General features: G+C 36.3%; 1 protein-coding gene and 1 non-coding gene across 3 annotated transcripts; both read right to left on the bottom strand.

Annotated features, from left to right (window-relative positions):
* Positions 1 to 382: 382 nt before the first annotated feature.
* Trnap-cgg lies at positions 383 to 454 on the bottom strand. The gene has a single exon. It is a non-coding gene; the product is annotated as a tRNA-Pro (tRNA).
* Positions 455 to 9,244: 8,790 nt separating this feature from the next.
* On the bottom strand, positions 9,245 to 17,602 carry LOC115218791 (28S ribosomal protein S23, mitochondrial). Of its 2 annotated transcripts, XM_036503462.1 has the most exons (6): positions 17,560 to 17,602; positions 17,328 to 17,401; positions 14,177 to 14,338; positions 12,509 to 12,583; positions 9,694 to 9,814; positions 9,245 to 9,433 (listed from the first exon to the last, which is right to left on the bottom strand). In XM_036503462.1, exons 2-6 carry the CDS (start codon positions 17,369 to 17,371, stop codon positions 9,275 to 9,277), a joined length of 561 nt encoding a protein of 186 aa, XP_036359355.1. In that variant the 5' UTR covers positions 17,372 to 17,401; positions 17,560 to 17,602; the 3' UTR covers positions 9,245 to 9,274. The 2 variants fall into 2 exon arrangements, with proteins under 2 accessions (XP_036359355.1, XP_029644589.1); XM_029788729.2 differs by lacking the exon at positions 17,560 to 17,602 and having other exon boundaries at positions 17,328 to 17,517.
* Between the last annotated feature and the right edge of the window lie 1,033 nt (positions 17,603 to 18,635).

Genomic DNA, 18,635 nt, shown 5'->3' with positions numbered 1-18,635 from the left:
GCCTAGAAACCAGTGTTTGAGAAACGAACTTAACGGCTTTGCCAGCGCCTATTACACACACACGTATATAGGCTGTATATGTACATTTATATATATAATAAATTTATATATAAATATATATATATATATGTATATATATATATATATATATATATATATATATATATATCATGTTTTGGTAGGATTTAGAGGAGTAAACGAATTGCCTAAGGCCATGTTATAAGAATGAATGAAATGGATTGGACCCCTAGGTAGTGCGTTAAGTCTTTACCAACAGCAGTATAAAATTACTCATCACGCTGCGCTTAAATAACATGTACTAACGGCCATATATATAAAGCGAAAGTAGTAAAAAAACATTTCATAGCGAAGTAAAATATTTGGGCTCGTCCGGGAATTGAACCCGGGACCTCTCGCACCCGAAGCGAGAATCATACCCCTAGACCAACGAGCCAGACACGAAAGTTGGCGATAAATAAAGTAATTAAACACACTTGCTATTATTGTTTATCTTATAATATTTTAAGTGGTAAATTTGTATTAAAGGGCATTAAAATAAATGTATTTCATAGAAATTATTGCGTATAAGCCGATAATTTCTCGATTTTCTTAGTATAAACATAGCATCTTTACAGCTGTAGCCGCCATTAAGTGCAGAGAAGCTGGTAAACAGGAAGCAGCGTTTCAGCTGTTTAGATGTCTACAGTTACATTTGAAATTTTGATTACTAATATATACGTATGGAAGACTCGACGTATTTATAATATTAAGTTTATGATTATATTTTGAAAAAAAAAAATGAAGTACAATAAATTAGATTCTAACTACATATTAAAATAGTCAAATACGATGCCTATTAGTACAATTACAAACAAAGCCATAATTAAGTTGAATATACGATCACATGTGTATTTTATTGCAGAGATGATTTACCATATACAATTTGTTTTATTTTTTTTTCTCTCACTTTTTTTTTATCATTCATTGAGAAAAAATGTTGGTTGTCTGTTGTTTTGTTACTCTTTGCTCGATGTTTTTTTTTCCTTTCTTTTTCAGTTTTGTAACATTGAATGAACTAGTCAATATTACTGCCAGATATTTACTGACCCCCCATAGAAGTGTGATTTCTGCAATATTTGAACTAGTTATCGTTAAGTAACTGGACAGTCAGACACTTCATTTTATACAAATACAACACCGTGTTTCTGTAAAATGTAAGTTGTCTTACAAAAATGTTTTCAGAGGAGCGAAATAAGTTACATATTATCCCACCGCCCAAGAATATAGTTATTATGTGAGTGGAGTCGTTTCAGTTAAGAATATGAAGCAGATTGCGCGTTTAGCATATCGTAAACTTAACTGGTACAGGTATGATGGGTAAGAAACGGGAAAAGAGGAAAACTTGGACGAAAAAGAGATTTATAGGGAAATCAACTAAGAAAGAATATGAGAGCAACAACTCTACCATCTACTTTCCACTACTAAATTCCTATAATCCTACAATCCAGTTACTACTACTACTACTACTACCACCTTGAAGGGTTTAGTCAACCACAGTACATTTTTTGGTACTACTTAAGAAGAGTGGTCCCGGTGCGCGCATCCGCACTAGCTAGTCGAGACTAGTCGATCCTTACTTTGTGTTTTTGTGCTTTATTTACTTTGTTTAAAAAATTATTTACTTTGTGTTTTTGTGTTTTATTTACTTTGTGTTTTATTTACTTTGTTTTAAAAAATTATTTACTTTGTGTAAAAAATTATTTATTTTGTGTTTTATTTACTTTGCTAGGTAGTCGTTGTAGGATCGACTAGCTAGCGCGAGTGCGCGCACCTGGACCACTCTTCTTAAGTAGTACCCATTTTTTAATGCCTGGTACTTATTTTATTGGTTACTTTGTCAAACCACTAAGGAACAAGGACGTAAATAAAGCAACACTAGTTGTTAAGTTGTGTGTGAGAGGGACAGACACGTCACATACATACAACACGTGTGTGTGTGTGTGTGTCTATGTATAAACACACGACAAATTTTATTGGTTTTCGTTTACCAAATTTATTTAGATTTTAGTCAGCCCGTAGTTATAACAGATACCACCTGTCCAAAGTGCTGTGCGTTGGAACTGATCCCGAAACCAAGTTGTAAAGCGAACTCTTTCAACGCAACCATACCTGCGTCGAGTTATATAGAATAATGAAACTATCGGGCGACCACTTAATGGGGCACTACGTAATCAGTTATGAGAGAGAGAGGAGGCGGGGTTAACGTGTTTGAATATAAGTACAAAGTATTAAGATTGTGACAGTGGTTGAAATTTCGGTTAATGGAAATGATCATGAATAAAAGAGAAAAGTATTAACTTTTTATTTATTTAAGGAAAAAAAATGAATTTAATTTTCATAATTAGCATACAAAACTATATCAGTACACCAAATTTGAAAAGAATTGGGACAAAATTAAAAGAATTGGAGTGGCTGTGTGGTAAGTAGCTTGCTAACCAACCACATGGTTCCAGGTTCAGTCCCACTGCGTGGCATCTTGGGCAAGTGTCTTCTGCTATAGCCCCGGGCCGACCAATGCCTTGTGAGTGGATTTGGTAGACGGAAACTGAAAGAAGCCTGTTGTATATATGTATATATATGTATGTGTGTGTTTGTGTGTCTGTGTTTGTCCCCCTAGCATTGCTTGACAACCGATGCTGGTGTGTTTACGTCCCCGTCACTTAGCGGTTCGGCAAAAAGAGACCGATAGAATAAGTACTGGGCTTACAAAGAATAAGTCCCGGGGTCAATTTGCTCGACTAAAGGCGGTGCTCCAGCATGGCTGCAGTCAAATGACTGAAACAAGTAAAAGAGTAAAAGAGAGAGTATCCCCAAAACATTTCTTCTTTCAAAACTAGTTAAAAACATATAAACATGTACATCTTTTAGAACATAGTCATTTTATAAGATTTTGCTGGTAAATTTTTATATTAACATCAGCATATATTTAGATGAAAGAAAATTACCAGAGAACTTTCATCTAATTCTTCCAAATCTTTCTGTTTAAACTGTATTGAAACCATTTGTAGGGATTTTTTTTTATCACAGCAACTGGTCGCACACCACAAGGTTTAATGGACCCTACTGAAGTAAGCACACTCGTAGTATTACCATGGGTGATGGTGAGGCTAAGGCGTTGGGAAAGTCAAGCACCCTCACAGACATCACCTGGCACCTCGGTGAGGCGAAATGCCAACATTGACAAGAACTTCACGGTTAGTGGCCCAGTCCTTCCAAACATCTCAAATACCACAGGTTGGAAGAGGTAGTTCCCTGTCAGGTCCCTATACTTCAGGGTTTTCTTCCATTTGGCTACAGAAGCAATGACCATCTGCAGCATTCAGGATGTGGGAGAGAGCAAGGGAGTCACAGAATGTGACATCCCAAATGAGGCACCAACCTCTAACCCAGGGACCATCTGGTCTCTTTCTATCACTTCTGGATAACCCCAATGGTTCTGTAACTGAGTGGATATTAATCCGAGCCAGGGCTCACTTAATGATTAGGTTTAGTTTGGTGTGATGAGCGAACCAACCAGAATTTAGGCTGCAAGACTGACTGTGAAGACTCGTGGAGTCGAGGGGCCTACCACAGTGACATCTCAATCCCTACAGACGTCAGCTCCCACTCTGAGAGTGTGATGGAGATGCAGAGTTCATCTAAACTCAGTAGACCTCCAATGTTGGCCACAGACAAGGCATCAATCCAGTCCCCTGAGAATTTTGCACTAGTTAAAAGTAGGTGACACCTTGATAGTTGATCAGATTGATTAAGGAGAGGGTTGAAAGTGGCACTTGAACTCAAATTGCGCCATACTCTGTTTCCATCTATCCGCCACTGTAACTGGAACTGACAAACTCAGCCCTCTCCATTGTGACAGAGCTTCATGCATCTCCCTGTTGGAGTTAGTCCATGTTGGAGAGGATAGGATGTTACCTACCAAAGGGGAGCAAATGAGGATGGAGGAAATAAAATAAGAAGAGATAAAGATGAGCACTTGCACAGACCTAGACCCCGAAACCGTTTGGGCAAAGCACTTTGTTCATAGGAGTGTGGGGAGAGTTTGACATTGACCAAGCATTCAAGTTTCCTAAAGATTAGATCATCAAAATATTGGAGGGATGACAGGAATTTGTAAGAGGGACTAACTCTCAGAAAATACAATAGCTTAGGAATTGACAAGTAATTCCTAAATATAAAAAAAAACCCTTGGTGGGGCTCTATTACTTCAAGGGTTTTTAAAAGTTGTTTGAGGTTAGCTATTTTGGAGCTAAAGATGGATTCAAAAGCTAGGTCAGTAATTGGAGCTCCAAGGGAATGCCACACTGATGAAGGAGGAATCACAACTGAGGTGGGGTGAGTCAACAAATAGTTTAGTAATCTGTTCATGCAAAGCTGGATGGATGAGGAGCCAGAGCTCACATCTGGAGCTGTTAACGCTAAGACCTCTATGACCAAGTTCCTCGATCATCATCCTCACATTTGCAAGCACCTTGTCAGGAGGGCCTCCCAAACAAGCATCATTGAGGTACCAGACATTTAGGTCTAGGTTGGCTCCCATCATGGAACATCATCAGTACCCAATGTGAATAGGGTGGACCAAGTGGATCACCTTGTTGGATTCCAGGGGCAGATGGGATGAGGCAGTCACCAAATGAGAAATAAGAGGGCTCCTGATAGGCTTGCCAAGCAAAGCGATAAAGCAGAGGGGAATTCTCCCTTATTATGCAGAGGATGATGTATTGACTGATGGAGTTACAAGCATTCTTAATGTCAAGTTTGTGGATGACCTTTGAAGACTCAGAGAGCAAGTTGATGAAAGCTCCGGTAGCGAGAGCAGCAGCCTCACAACCAAGCTTAGTACTCACTCCACTCCTAGCTGAATAGGGGAAAATTCCTTGGTCAGGCAGTTAGAAACTGAGGACAGGCACACTTTAATTGTGAGCCGTCACAGAGTACAACCAACTACTATGGGGCGAAGGTCACCATTGGACTTGGTGAGACTAAATAGTTCGGCCCCAAAGAATAGGGGACAAATGTAGGCAAGGATACACTCAGATGAGAACAAGTTTATAAACTGTGTTAGGTTCTCCAAGAATTCAAGCCCAGCATCACCAGCTGGCAAGAAGATACCATCCTTGAGATGCTGAGATTGTAAGCCATCAATCCCAGCGCCAGAACCTGCTGGAAAAGAGGCAATTGTCCTTTTGATATTGTCAGTGGTGAAGATGGGTTGTACAAAACTTGGTGGGTTGGGCCAAGGTTTTAAAAATCATCAATAACTGATGTAACATTTGTTTTAATTTAGTTGCTGCATTATGTTATATCGAATAAGGCATACCTACACAAGAATCTCTCCCCAACTTTGTTTCTTCTTAACTTTCACGTGGTGTAGATTCCGATTATATTGAAATTTAATGTGAAAAAAAAAAAAAGAAAAAGAAAGAAAAGACAATTATATATGTAGCTACAAAATTTCAAGTTCCATTTTGTAGATATATATGTGATGTATGTCATTATGAATGTGCACACCCACTATTTTTGGGGGTTTCTTTTTTTTTTTTTTTGTAATCTACACTACCAGAAAGGAATTTGTAGAAAAATTTTTTTCTTTAAAAGTAACAACTTTTTTGAAAGTTATGTAGAAACACAGTCGGGGGCGGGCATACTTGTGTAGGTATACATAAAATAAAATGTAATTATTGTTTTCACATGCATTTCATGCTATAATATAAATCGAAGGTATCAATGTCTCACCTAAAATGGCAATATTACAGAATTAGTACATGACGTCATAGATTTTTACCGAAAGATAGCCCTTAAAATATCATTTGCTTCTTATTTCCGAATTAACTAATACACAGTTTTTAAATAAAATTGTTTCCTAATGGCATTTTCTCCAAAACAAAATTGAAGGGTTTTCCTTCTCAGTGATTATGGTTTAGGTACAGTTACCTGTGGCATTGATAACGAAACCGAAACAATCCAGGAAATTACAAAAATAGACAGGATACGATCCTGAGTAAGCAAAACGAAGATACATTTATATATTAAGTCATTACTGAATATATATAAATATACATATTTATATATATATATATATATATATATATATATATATATATATATATGTATAGTAGGGAATATAATTCCAAAACTTACAGGGAAAATTCAATTTAACAAATTTAAATAAAATTTCACAATATATAATATATGTATATAATTTAGAGAAAACCTCTATTAAACAATTCAATAATGAAAGATGTTAATCATGCCAAATAGAAAATATATACTATAAAAACCTTATTCTAAAAATCAATAAAGTACAATAAATAGTAAATAGTAGTAAAAAGACTACGCGCGTTTTGTGGCTATATTTTCAAATAGATAATAATAATAAAATCAATTCGATTTAAAATTAAATCGATCTAAAATTAATTCTATTTAAAAATATAGTCACTCATCAGGTCTAGAGAGAGAGAGAGAGAGTAGTATGTATTTATGGGATGAGGTGGTGAAGCACGACCTTCGAACATTGGGCCTCATGGAGATGATGACGAGTGACCGAGACCTTTGGAGGTATGCTGTGCTTGAGAAGACCCAGCAAGCCAAGTGAGACTGTAACTGTGGCCTATGCCAGTACCACCTGACTAGCCCTCGTGCTGGTGGCACATATAAAGCACCCACTAAACTCTCGGAGTGGTTGACATTAAGAAGGGCATCTAGCTGTAGAAACTTCACCAGATCAGATTGTAGCCTGGTTCAGCCTTCTGGCTTGCCAGTCCTCAGTCAAACCATCCAACCCATGCCAGCATCAAACGCAGACGTTAAACGACCATGATGATGATGATGATATATATATGTATATATTAGCACCAAGCACATGCTGTAAAGTGGTTGGTGTTAGGAAGGGCATCAAGCAATAAAAACAAAGCCAAATTAGACTGGAACTCGATGCAGCTCTCTAGTTCCAGTCAAATCATCCATCTGATGCCAGCATGGAAAACAGACTTCAAAATAATGATGATATATATACATATATATGCTGATATATAATTATAACAAAAGGATGTGGATGAACACACCAACATACTGAAAATAGATGCTAATAGCTCTATAAACCACAGATTTTACTACATTAGCACAGGTTGAAAGCAGGCTAGTTAATCAATCAGATTTTTAAAAGAAGGGTTAGCCATAGATCGATTTCTGGCTTAGGAAAGCAATTTGTCCCTGCTGTCTTTTGTATGGGATGCCGAAAGAATATATATGTAGATATTTATACACACCATATGAACAAGTTATATCCACACAAATATAAACATATATCTACATGTAGATACTATCTAAATCTAATTCCTTCACCACAAACCACATGCTTTTATGACCAAAATAATACCACAGTAAATATAAATTGACCAGGAGTAATATATATTTATTTATACTTAATAAATTAATTAATGAAGATATATATATATGTACACTAATCCCTCAAATATCGTGTGATATGTTTCAAAACCTGCAATAGGTGAAAATCCATGAAGTAGAAATAATACTGCACTCTTTTGCTGGTTTCAGCCATTTAACTGCGGTCATGCTGGAGCACCGCCTTTAGTTGAGCAAATCGACCCCAGGACTTATTCTTTGTAAGCCTAGTACTTATTCTATCATCCTCTTTTGCCAAACCGCTAAGTTACAGGGACGTAAACACACCAGCATCGGTTGTCAAGTGATGTTGGGGGGACAAACACAGACACACAAACATATACACACACACACATACATATATATATATATATATATATATACATATACACACATATACGACAGGCTTATTTCAATTTCTGTCTACCAAATCCACTCACAAGGCTTTGGTCGGCTCAAAGCTATAGTAGAAGACACTTGCCCAAGGTGCCACTGAACCTGGAACCATGTGGTTGGTAAGCAAGCTACTTACTACACAGCCACTCCTGCGCTTACTGTATATATTTTTTTAATTATTTTAAAAAATTTATATATATTTTATTATAGATGCAAAACAACACCACAGAGGAATTGACATAAGCTTAGATAATAAATCACGATATGGCGAGGGATTACCGTATATGTTTTAGTGCATTTTTTATTACCAGCTTCTCACTGAAAAATGAGTACATTGTATTAGTTTTGAAGATTAGATACTTACTAACTGAATTTGTTATTTTGTCAAAAAGGTTCATCTTCATCTTCTTCTGTCATTTAATTTAACTGAGGTTAGTTATACAGGTTATGACATTACACAGGACTCCTCTTATAACATCAGTCTTGTGATGTCAGTCACTATTTTCTCCAGCAGAATTTTTTCTTTATGTATTTCAGCTACAGTCACTCTTTAATGATCACCAATGGTTATATATGCGTACCATAATATTTCAAATAATCTTTTGCCCTCATCTCTTAGCATATTAATGAGCCTAATCTTGCAAACTGTATGATGGTTTCACTAGTAAAGAAGTTGGCATTGGGAAGGATATCTAGTTGTAGAAATCATGCTAAAGCAGATATTGAAAGCAATTCTTGAGCCTATTGGATCCTGCCAAAATGTCCAACCCATGCCAGCATAAAACAACAGTATTAAATGGTGATATACACACACACACACACATATATATATATATATATATATATATATATATACATATATGCATATATACATACACACACACATATATATAAACATACACACACATCATCATACATATATACAGGGGTGGCTGTGTAATAAGAACTTTGTTTCCTAACCACATGGTTCCAGCTTCAGTCACAGAGAATTAACACCTTGGACAAGTGTCTTTTGCTATAGTCCCAAGCCAACAAAGTCTCTTGAGTGGACTTGATAGACAGAAACCGAAAAAACTTGCCATGTATATATATATATATATATATATATATATACACGAGTGTTTGTGTCATACATTTCCAATATTCTGTAAGAACACATGTGACCTTCAAGAAATATTACTATACTTCTGAACAAGTGAGGATTGGCAACAGGAAAAGGAGTGGCAAATCTGTCTCAATAAATTCCATCTAACCCTTGCAAGCATTGAAAAGATAATAAAATGATGATGATTAGGAGGAGGATGGTATATATAAACATGTGTAAATGCAAGTGTGTTAAACATTTTATAAGGAAACAGTATAAAAATAATTGAAATAGACTGAATGATTTTAAAGCTATTTATTAATATCACTATCAAGTTTTATTACTACTTCCAAGGTTATCATCAACTCCATAATGGTCCATAGTATTAACGTTAGAAATATTATTTGTGGTTTGTTCAGTTTTTAAGGTGGAATCTGTTGATCTGTTTTCTGAAGAGGACATTTCTGCTTCGGCTACTTCTTCACTTTCCTGACACAGAAAAAGAAAAAAATGATTTCCATTAGAAAATTATATGTAAACTGCTAATCATACATAAATAATATTTAAACAAGCAAGAAACCAGCAAATTAAGTTATCTTGACACACAAAAATATATTTAAATCTCAAAAATATATTTAAATCTCATTTTAGGTTATTCTGACAATTTTTAAAAAGAATGAAATAGTGCAATTTTAAAAACTTAATAAGTAAAATAAATAAATAAAAAATTTAGACTTGCATATTTGTACCTTTTCAGTAATGGTTCTAAGGCGAATTCCCTGTGCCTTAAGGTTATCGATAGCTTTTTGAAATAAGTCTTCTTCAGCAACGTCTTCCTGATCCTGAAGTTTGAAGTAATTTTCAATGAACCTGAAATAAGAAAGGACACAAACATCAAGTACCACAACTTAAGTGTCTCTGATTTAAAGATAATACCAACTCTCAATATCTGTTTCGGATCTTTTCGGTTTGAAAGGCAGTTTTTAACATAATTTCTAGGTAACTAAAACATTTTAAACTTCATATACTGGTAGAATGTATTTATAAAACATCTTTTTCTCTTGGCTTTATTGAGAAGATTCTATAGTTTGTAAGATATTTGTTGTTTTTTTCTTCAATTTCTGCAATTTCAACCAATCAATTACGTCCATTGAGGTAAAAAACATTGTGCCGTATGAATATGTCCCTTGTTTAAGAAACAGATTGGGTTTATTTACATTTGTGAAGAAAAAAAGATACCCTTCTCCCACCCCTAACACTAACCCTAAAAGAGATTGAAATGCAATAGATCGATACTAGGGTCATAATTATAGGTGACAATTTCATATGACACCGTTCAAACCGAAAAGATCTGTTTCTTGCCAGCACATGGCTAGTGCCATAGACCAGCAAAGAGTAATGCCTGAAAAGGATTCTCAGAAGACCCTTACAACAAAATAATTGAGGCCTGAACTCGTAGGTACTACTTCAATAAGTACATAATCCTTCTTCTTCCCTGGTTTCTGACAGTTTTTCATTCTCTCCATCTAACTCATTTCTGCTGTCCAACTAACACTAAATATTCCAACTTCTTTGTGAAAACGGTACAGAAGTTATATAGAATCCATTCTCTTCATAAGTCACATTTTCCAGCAAGATCAGCAGCAAAGTCTATCAATTGCTTCATCCAGTCATTCATTTTTCATTCACAACACACTGTTAAAGCACACAGTGTTGCAACAAATGTTAAGTCTCACAATCTTTAATATCTCACTAACAGGGGTACCCGGCCTTGCTCAGGATTAAAATGGCATAGTTTTTTATTGTTTTCTTTGTTTCAGTCATGTGACTGGCCATGCCAGACCATCGCCTACTAATTATTCTATCAGTATCTTTTGCTGAACCGCTAAGTTATAGGTATGCAGACACACCAACATCAGTTGGGGTACACACACTAATATACAACAGTGTTCTTTCAGTTTTCTTGTATGAAATCCACTCACAAGGCTTTGGTGGGCCAGAAGCTATAAGGTATATATATATATTTATATATAAAAGAAAGAAAAGCAGTGGGAGTTGACGTGCAGGTGTACTTGTAAACATTAACTGATTTGGCTGGTATTTCTAGCACGTCCTGCTACCACTGAACAGGTATTTGCAAATAGCTGTTACGTGGTAGCAGTGCATGCTACACTAACCCTTCCCAGTGTGCGCAGTAAAAAATTTGATTAAAAACAATCAAGAATTTGCAAAGGTTATTGTCGGACCCCTTGTATTATTAATAACTGATACAAGTTACCACCCCTTGTATTACACGACATGTTTGTTTACATTCGCGAGTGCCCATTAACCGTGTTTTATTTTTTAGTATAAAATATTTACAAATAGATGAATCGTCGTAATTTTTTGCATACTTCATTTATTTATGACATATTTCCCATTTTCATAATTCTTTTAGAAATTAGGCGTCATTTTTTTGGAGAGCACTGATTATTGTACATGTACCGTTGCATAGATGTAGTGGGTTCAAATCCTAGGCGAATTGATAGCAGTCTATTTATGTTGGGGGCATGAAATTTTGGGGTAAAAATTATAAGAAAACGCGCCATAAATCAAAGAGAGCACACATGTCAAATTTGGTGAAATTCGGTTGAAAATTGTAGGAGTAGAAGTGGTTCACACAACAGACAGACAACTTGCTTTTTAATATACAAGATACAACTTTACACATAGCCTTTTATTATTTTACTTGTTTCAGTCATTTGACTGCAGCCATGCTGGAGCACCACCTTAAATGGGTATTTTAGTCGAAGAAATCAACCTCAGGACTTATTCATTTTAAGCCTTGTACTTATTCTATTGGTCTCTTTTGCCAAACCGCTAAGTCACAGGGATGTAAACACACCAACATCAGTTAAGCAATGGTGGGGAGACAAATACAAAGACACATACACACACACACATATATATATGACAGGCTTGTTTCAGTTTCCCAAATCCACTCACAAGGCTTTGTTTGGCCGGAGGCTTTAGTAAAAGACACTTTCCCAAGGTGCCATGCAGTAGGACTGAACTCAGAACCATGTGGTTGAGAAGCAAGCTTCTTACCACACGGTCACACCTGTGCCTATATATAGCTAAAATAAAATCACAGGGCTTAAGCCTTCTGTTAAGGGATAGAAAATTCAGCTTAGAATTCTTGTCGATCACCTACAAAGTTTAAAAGCAGCATGTTTTCATTCAGGTCCCCTTCACTGACTTAAAAACAATATTTCAGGGCTGACTTGATAGTCATAACTGAAACCATACTGCAAGAATTTTTTGCTCTAATATAATTAGATGCAGACACTGATCAAAAAGTGAACCTCGGCTGGAGGGTATATCAGCCAAAACGTTGTGTTAACAACAAACAAGATGAGGGTAAATATCCAGCAATTGTAAATAATGTACAGTCACAAATTTGATAAGAAGGGTAGTAAAGCAGAAGATGAAATATAACTTTCATTTACTATATGGCAGAAATCGTCCTCCCCACTTTTGAAACTTAAACTACAACAGCAATAAAGACACTTCAATAATACTTACTTCTGACATGTTGTCTTTACTTGTTCATTTGTTAAATCTACAACATCAGGATTGCCATAGAGTTTATAAAACCTCCTATAAAAAAAAAAAAACGTAACAGGAAAGGAATTAAAAACACAAGAAATTAAATATTTGAATGGTTTTGGTTTTCTTTTAATATCTTATATTTTAGACGAATTATAACAAGGATTAAGGAAAATGTTATAAATGTCTCTAAAAATGAAAATAAAAGGCAAAAATAACAAGAGATTTTGGATGTGTAATGTCAGTGTGCATACACGACAGAGTGTAAGTTCCCTGAGAGAAATGCTGGACATAAGAAGCATTGGATGTGGCGTGCAAGAGAGACGTCAGTGTTGGTATGGTCATGTACTACGGATGGATGAGGAGAGATGTGTGTAAAAGTGCCACTCCCAAACATAAATCCGAGGTAGAAGTAGACCCAGGAAGACATGGGATGAGGTGGTCAAGCATGACCTTCGAACGTTGGGTCTCACAGAGGCAATGACGAAAGACCGAGACCTCTGGATATATGCTGTGACTGCGAAGACCCGACAAATAACGTGAGTTCATGGCTGTTTCCTGCACCAGCTTCACATAGAAGCCCCAGCCCATCCAAAGTGCCTTGGATCGCAGGACGACCTGCTGTGCTTGAGGAGACCTATTGAGTCAAGTACATCAACATCAAAAAATCAAATGGAAATTGTAGTTGAGATACCTGTGCCGGTGGCACGTAAAAAGCACCAACCAATTGTGGCCATTGTCAGCCTCCCCTGGCACCTGTGCCGGTGGCACGTAGAAAGCACCCACTACACACACGGAGTGGTTGGCGTTAGGAAGGGCATCTAGCTGTAGAAATACTGCCAGATCAGACTGGAGCCTGGTGCAGCCTCCTGGCTTCCCAGACCCCAGTCGAACCGTCCAACCTATGCTAGCATGGAAAACAGACATTAAACGATGATGATGATGATGATGAAACAAAATGTAGCAACATAAAAGCAGAACAAGTCTTGCTGAATATTCTCAGTTTGTTTTTAACTTGTGGGTAGAGGAGTAATCAATCAACTACATGAAAATAAGTTCCAAATACAACAAAGTAGGTAGGGTCCAAATTTTTATCATTTAGACTTTATACTAAGGATTTGGTTAGTTGTTCAATCAAATAAGATAAATGAATTCATGTATAACTGGCTGAATATTCCTTTAACTTTTTACCCTTAAAGTATTCTCAGGTAGAATGAATGTCACAGTGTGACAAAGCTGTGCCTACTGAATTATAGATACAATCCATCCGATGGGCTTCCATGCAGTTTCCATCTACCAAATTTCACTCACAATGTATGGGTCAACCAAAGGCTACAGAAAATTACACATGCCCCAGATGCCATGCAGTGAAAGGGACTTCACAAGTGTAAAGAGAACTTCTTAGACTGCACTCACACTGACTGTTTAATTTAGAAGGTACTTTGTACTCCAAATTTTAGTGAATCAGTTCCAACATCTAAAACAGTGTGGATTTGTTAGACTGTTACATTAACAGAGTTATAGACATGTACTCTGAACCACCGATATGTTGCCAAAATATAGCTGTTAGTGAAAATGTAGCACAATACAGATCATGAAGACAAATGATAAAGAAATGTCAAGAGAATCACTATGTGTACTTACGCTCTGATAATGTCTTCAGGATACAGCAAATCTGGTATTGCTTTATGCACTGCTTTTCTGTCATATCTAGGTTCAACTATAGGTGGAAATGCTTTGTAAATATCAAACCATAGAGGCCTATTTTCTTCTTTCATTGCTTTGGATCTAAGTAAACCATTAACTCTGTGTGTGATAACAAAGAGAAATAAATCATTAAAAAGACCTTTGATATTCTAGTGGATTAGCAAAAATGGTAAAGTACCAGATAAAATATCTTGCTAAGTATGCATATGAGAATGTGTCTGTGTGTGCCTGTCTGTCTGTATTTATCTATCTATATCATCATCATTGTTTAACAGCTACTTTCCATGCTGGGTTGGACGGTTTGACTGAGAACTAGCAAGCCAGGAAGCTGCACCAGGCTCCAATCTGATTTGGTAAGGTTTCTACAGCTAGATGCCCTTCCTAACGCCAACCACTCCGAGAGAGTAGTGGGAGCTTTTACATGCCAACAGCACAGGAGCCAGTCAGGTGTCATTGGTATCAGCCACACTCAAATGGTGCTTTTTACATGCCACTGGCATCGATGGTGTCACATCATCAGCTAGGTACCTTCCCTTTGTCCAGGGGTGTGGTTTGCCAAGATGACCTTGCACCTTCTGTGTTGTGCTGCAACCACACAATCAGACAGGCTCCTGTTTCTAGTCCATTCTTTGATTTTTGTCAGTTCACAAACATCTCTAATGGCCCATTGCTCTCTTGTCAACACTTCTTGTCAGGATCATCTTGGGTAGTGACTTGGAGTGCATTGCATGTCCAGGGTATGACAGCTTTGTAGACTTACATTATTTACATTTGACAGATATTTTGTCCTCATCTTGTTTGTTGTAAACACGTTTCGGCTGATATACCCCCACCAGCCTTCATCAGGTGTCTTGGGAGAATTTCAAACCTGGGTTCCAGGAAGAAGAAGAAGATGATGATGATGATGATGATCATCATCATCATCAAAAAATACCTTTGGTATGAGCCCCAAGACACCTGATGAAGACTTGGAGGGTATATTAACTAAAACATGTTAACAACAAAGATGAGGACAAATATCCGTCAAATGTAAATAATGTACATAATTCCTCATCTCTTAAATACAGAACTGTATTTGTAGACTTAATTCGCAATAATAGGTGTCCTTGGACTTTCAGCTTTTCCAGTGTTGTAGCATTTGTTACTCAGTCTTTCCAGCTTATCTTGCCGAATTTGCAAAAAATCTATATCACGAAAGCTTCTATCTTTTTCTCCATAAATGAGTACATTACTTAAGCTTCGATCCCAGAGAGTACAACTGGCACACTATAACAGTTTAATAGCCTAAATTTTAGATGCAGTGTATATCTTTTGAAGGAAAGAACTTTATCATTCTTATAAATGTTGTTTTATCTTTATTCCTTTGAGTAACTTCTTTTTCACAGCAACTGTTTCTGGTTTATTATTTATCCTAAATACTTGAAATTTTTTACTTACCCAAGCTTCCATCCATCAAAATATATGTGTGTATGTGTGTGCATATTGGCTCAGTGGTTAGTGTGTCGGGCTCACAATCATGAGGTAGTGAGTTCAATTATTGGACCTGATAGTGTGTTGTGCTCTTGAGCAAGACACTTTATTTCACATTGCTCCAGTTCACTCAGCTGTAGAAATGATTTGTGACATCACTGGTGCCAAGCTGTATTAGCCTTTTCCTTTCACTTGGATAACACTGGTGGCATGGAGAGGGGAGGCTGGTATGCATGGGCAACTGCTGGTCTTCCATAAACAACCTAGCCCAGACTTGTGCAATCCCATGGTCATTCATGACCAAAGGGGGTCCTTATGTATGCATGCATGTACAAACACCTATATCATCATTGTTCAATATCTGCATTTCATATTGACATGGATTGGACAAGTCCTCACAGTCACAGTCAGTACATATATAGATAGATAGATAGATAGATAGATAGATAGATAGATAGATAGATAGATGGATGGATACATGAATAGATAGATAGATAGATAGATAGAAGAACTCGTTGGCAGACAAGTTTCTGCTCACAATAGCAGCTAAATTACTCCAAAAACACTCCACCATCAAAATAGTCATATTGAGATAAACAAAATGATGTGAATACCATGACTTTTCATCATAGTTGTGATCAATCATGATTGATTTGGGGGTTATACAAGTCTACTTTGAAAGACAAAGAAAGGGCTCGAACTGCCAAAAATAAGCTCAATTTCCTTCAAATCGCATCCCCTACATTTAGAATGAAATCATCTTGCTGTTGTAATGTACTAACTCGTGCCTTCCCCTGTTTGTTCATCTGCCACAGAAAGTGGACACAACGGAGGATGACCTTTAAGGATATACTAGAAAATGTAATCCAACATATACAGATGAAATGGTAAGACTTAAAGAATTCAGGAGTGGCTGTGTGGTAAATAGCTTGTTTACCAACCACAGGGTTCCGGGTTCAGTCCCACTGCGTGGCACTTTGGGCAAGTGTCTTCTACTATAGCCTCGGGCCGACCAAAGCCTTGTGAGTGGATTTGGTAGACGGAAACTGAAAGAAGCCCGTCGTATATATGTATATATATCTATCTGTGTGTGTGTTTGTCCCCCCAACATCGCTTGACAACCGATGCTGGTGTGTTTATGTCCCCCGTCACTTAGCGGTTCGGCAAAAGAGACCGATAGAATAAGTACTGGGCTTACAAAAGTTGCTCGATTAAAGGCGGTGCTCCAGCATGGCCGCAGTCAAATGACTGAAACAAGTAAAAGAGTAAAAGAGAGAGAATAAGACTGCATGTTCGCAAGCAAGTATTCTTATGAATTTTTTTCTTTTTCTTTCTTTCTTTCTTTTTTTTTTGTACAAAACGTAACTAAGAAAAATTGCCTAGCTTAGTCACTGAAGAAAGGACATGATCGCTTTCAGGGTCTCCGAAATTGAATAACATGACCGGAACATTTCTGACTATAGTTCGCCTCAATAAAGACTAAACAACAACAATATTACACGTGTTCTAATACGTTAACACAAACTTATATCATCTATGACAAAAACAGTAGAGATCTATAAACAGTGGTGCATTGGAATCTCTATAAAGAATATGAATATATCTCATTGATACTAACCTACTGAAAATGGTACTGAGTTTCTCAAGTCTGCTTCCTGCCATTTTAAAAAAATTACCAAGGTGACCGGGTCGCTTACAAACAAAAAAGTTATGAAATCTGTTATATTCTAAAGCATATTTTATGGTAATACTTGTTTTGTTTTACTTTTTGTTATTGAATAAAATTTTAAATGAAAATATATTGATGTAAATAAGCTAACAAATAATCTATAAAGTTATCGAATAAATACCCTTGGTCGTAGGTGACTTCAAGTTCGATAACTCTGTCATATAAGGGAGAGAAATCATGTCAATTAACAAAAATTCTCTTTACTTAACTCGAGGCCTTTCTACCTGTAGCTGTAGTATTCTGCATGTTCCGCTGGATCAAGAGTGTGTCCATGTCAGATACAATAGAGAGGCTTAAAGCATTTAGCGAAAACATCGTACATGCATGTTTGCAAGGGATGTCTGTTTACACTTCATTTACCTCTAGGGTTGCCAACTCTGTTAAACCACAATAAAAGACATAAAAACTTTATTGATATTTATTTAAATGCACAAATTTTGATTCAATTCATATAGATTATAATAGATGCTAATATTAAATAATGCAGTTCAAAATTACATTTCTCTTACCTAAATGAAAATACAAAACAAGAATGAGAAAACATTTATTTTAACTTGATCAAAAGATTCTAATCTCTAAAACTATATTTGCCCAGGCTTTTTGGTGCCTTCAGAAAATTTGTATCATCTTTGATGTTTTTAGCGAATTCTGAGCAACTATCTTTTATGTTAAAATATATGAGAAGTTCATTCTCAATTAATTCTACCGAGCATCAGTTCCTTTCATCTTGCCATTTAGATGACATTAAACTAGAAAACTCTCTCACAATAAAATAATGTTCCAGGAATTGATAGTACAAAAGAAACTATTTTGAAAACATTGATACATTTAAAGTTCATAGATTTCAAAATAAAATACCACTTTCTGCTTGTTGTTTTTTAGCTTATGAAGAGTTCAGAGCTTTTGATAGTGTCGAAGTTTCTTTGAATTAATACTACTTCATCAAAAAGTTCACCCACCTTCTAGCTTCAAATGTTCTACTACTTCTACAAATTTCTGAAACTTTGGGAATGAAGGGCCTAAGAAACTTAGATTTGATAATTTTCCAAACGTTGAATTTTCATTGAAATCTATTCTGTTTTCCAAATATGTGATGGCAGAAGTAAGAAAAAATTTAAAGTCTTCAACTAACTTTCGAGCCTCATCAGTACCTAAATTTTTCAATTGTTGTTGAACTTGATAGCTGAAAAATTCTTC

The sequence above is a fragment of the Octopus sinensis genome, linkage group LG1, assembly GCF_006345805.1.
Source record: "Octopus sinensis linkage group LG1, ASM634580v1, whole genome shotgun sequence".
NCBI classification, from domain to species: Eukaryota; Metazoa; Mollusca; class Cephalopoda; order Octopoda; family Octopodidae; genus Octopus; species Octopus sinensis.
This window is presented reverse-complemented; position numbering and strand designations above follow the sequence as displayed.

What these genes read in the sequence shown, in the direction of transcription:
- LOC115218791 (XM_036503462.1), bottom strand. Translation starts at nt 17,371, where the DNA reads ATGGCAGGAAGCAGACTTGAGAAACTCAGTACCATTTTCAGTAG. An exon ending in CTCAGTACCATTTTCAGTAG is followed by an intron (nt 14,339 to 17,327) that starts GTTAGTATCAAT and finishes TATCACACACAG; the next exon opens with AGTTAATGGTTTACTTAGAT. An exon ending in GTAAAGACAACATGTCAGAA is followed by an intron (nt 9,815 to 12,508) that starts GTAAGTATTATT and finishes TTCTTATTTCAG; the next exon opens with GTTCATTGAAAATTACTTCA.